Raw genomic sequence first — 2,582 nt, 5'->3', positions numbered from 1 at the left:
CCATGACCATGGGAAGAAATAATAAAAAGTTGATGAAGAAAATACTTAAAGAGTTGGATGTGTTGTTTAAAAACTGAAAATATGTTACTAAATCACTCTACCAAACGGGGCCTTATTACGCCTAAAATTTGAGCTGCAATGTTAGTGCTAAAAGTACAATAACAGATCATCATCATCATCTCTGGATATGTTGATCCAAAATCTAATTTCTTCTCACATACGAAAACAGAACAAAAGGAATAAGACCGAAAAAGGTGAAAGGAAAATCAATGGGAGGCAAGCCTCCCAAAATAGCCCGAGTTTGTCATTACTAACAAACAAAAAGTATTACATGGATCATTAATAAAAATTTAATACATCAATCCCAAGATATTGATAATGTGGTTTGCAGCCAACATACATGATGGAGCATGACTTACTGTTAGGAACCAAGCTGCTAACAGTGCCTATCAACAAATACCACACTGTACTTATCCCGTCCTAACTGAAACACCTACAAGTTTAAAACTAGGTATTTACCACCCAGTTCTGCAACCTTCAATTGGAAAACCACCATATAGATCTATAGATTCTAGTGAACAAAAAGCCACATCTCAACACTAATTGGACGCTACCAATACAATAGTTGCTGAAAAAAGTAAACCAAAATTTTCATTTTGAGAAATGCTTCAAATCTTTTATGCTCATGACATTGTTGATGTCCCACTTGTAGTCTGTTTAGCCACATAAATTTGCTTCATCTTCGAGGACGGAAAGCTTTTTTCTGGACCCAAAGACTGGTTCCTTCCTTGAAAACCCATTCGGCGATGTGACCATTCTGTCCCTGAACTATTCTTCTGAGAAACCCCACCTCTTTGATAATTGTACCCTGAGGAATGACTGTATGGGTGGGCAGACGTATTCTTGTGGTGAGACGACTGAGACTTATAAGTGGAGCTTGTGTTCTGGCCACTGCTGTTGCTGCCACTGCCAGGCTGAACATCAGTCTTGCCAGCATCTGCCATGGCGCTTATAGATGAGCTATGAGTGACCACAGCCTGTGCTGGGGCCCCAGTGCTAGTGGAGCTTGATGGGTCTACTAACCCTAGTTCATCTGGCAATTGGGTGACAGTTGCATCAGTTGCCACAGGGAAATTTCGATTGCTGTCAGATGGTGTTGAAGTTCTAGAGTCATGGAATCTATTTGCAGTGAAGGACTGGTTAACAGGAAGCCCATGGCTAAATTGAGAAGTAGGTACACCTTCTACCGGTTTTTGCAATGGCATTATTGGAGGAACAGACTGAAGAGATGAAGCAGGAATGCGCTGCCAACGTGCTTGGACTGACAAGTCCGGAGAAGACTGGGCACAGTGATTTTCACCAAACTGTTAGTAATGCCAGAAAGGAAAGTAGCAGTGACTATTAAAAAACAAGATAGCAAAATATATTAAAATCCTCCTTTTTTTACCCATCTTCTTGCATCAAATCGTGCCTATCAACTTACGAGTCTTACATATGACAAATCTAGCAAAAATGGCATTGCTTATACGTCTTCTACCTATACAAGATTTTATTTTATTTTATTTTTTTTGGGCTCAATGAAAAAGGGTAGAAGGAGGGCTACCAAAGGTATGTACCTATTCAAGAATTATACTTCTGGACTGGAGGGTTTTTTTTTCCTTTTTTGGTTAGGGAGTGGGGGGGGAGTACTGAGAGGCTTTCATTCTGCCATTCATACTCATATACAGTTTCAGAACCACAATTCCAATCATTTACCTGAAAAGGAGAAACATCAAACATGGCCATCGGAGAAGGCATTGGCAGGAGAGGTGACCCAGGGGCAAGATGCTGGATTGGAGCTGGCATGTTGGAAGGATTGCGCTGTGCAGAAGCCATATTCAAATTGTTCATGTCCCCCTCACCCACACTCATACCAGATGATGTAGGATTGTGCTTCCAATCAGGTTGCTTGCCAGATGGGATATACGTGGCACCCATGAAACTCATGCCAACTTGTCCAAATTGGCCAACTGGTGCAAAATGGTTATAGACAAACATGTGTGGAGGGCCTTGAACCCCTGGTATGCCTCCAGGACTGATGAAGGGGCCAGTAAATCCTGCTGGGGGACCATAGAATGAATCTACACCAGAATGGCATTGTTGCCAGGTCCCAAGTGGCCCTGTAGCTGATGCATTACTCTTCTGGGACTGTGATTGATTGGTAGATGAAGATTCATCATGTGGTCCAAAAGCAGCAAAGATAGGACCCCCTAGCATATGGTTCATCTCATAAAAGGGAAAATGAGAAGGTGGTCCTCCGGGGAAATGTGAAAACATCTGACTCGAGGAATTCTGTGGGCTTGGTAAGGGTGGCCACAAGGAAATTGGTGGTGTCTCGACAGAGAGATCAGCAGGAAGAGCAACACTTAGAGACTCTTCAGCCCTTGATTGACTTGCTAATTGCTGCTCCCCTCCTACACCAGCCAATGATTAAAAATACACTTCAATATGGCATAAGCCATGTTAACACTACAATAGAGGGAAAGGGGAAGAGTTTTTTTTTTTTTTTTTGGGGGGGGGGGGGGGGGGGGGGGGGGGGAGAG

The 2,582-nt window shown here is 42.7% G+C and overlaps 1 protein-coding gene across 1 annotated transcript in view; it reads right to left on the bottom strand.

Annotated features, from left to right (window-relative positions):
* Positions 1 to 255: 255 nt before the first annotated feature.
* Positions 256 to 2,582, bottom strand: part of LOC112034876 (uncharacterized) — a 9,301-nt gene continuing 6,974 nt past the window's right edge. Inside the window, 2 exon segments of the mRNA XM_065768464.1 lie at positions 256 to 1,364; positions 1,756 to 2,468. Coding sequence (XP_065624536.1) covers positions 684 to 1,364; positions 1,756 to 2,468 — 1,394 coding nt within the window. The 3' untranslated portion in view covers positions 256 to 683.

The sequence above is a fragment of the Quercus suber genome, unplaced genomic scaffold (assembly GCF_002906115.3).
Source record: "Quercus suber isolate HL8 unplaced genomic scaffold, Cork oak 2.0 scaffold_943, whole genome shotgun sequence".
NCBI lineage: Eukaryota > Viridiplantae > Streptophyta > Magnoliopsida > Fagales > Fagaceae > Quercus > Quercus suber.
This window is presented reverse-complemented; position numbering and strand designations above follow the sequence as displayed.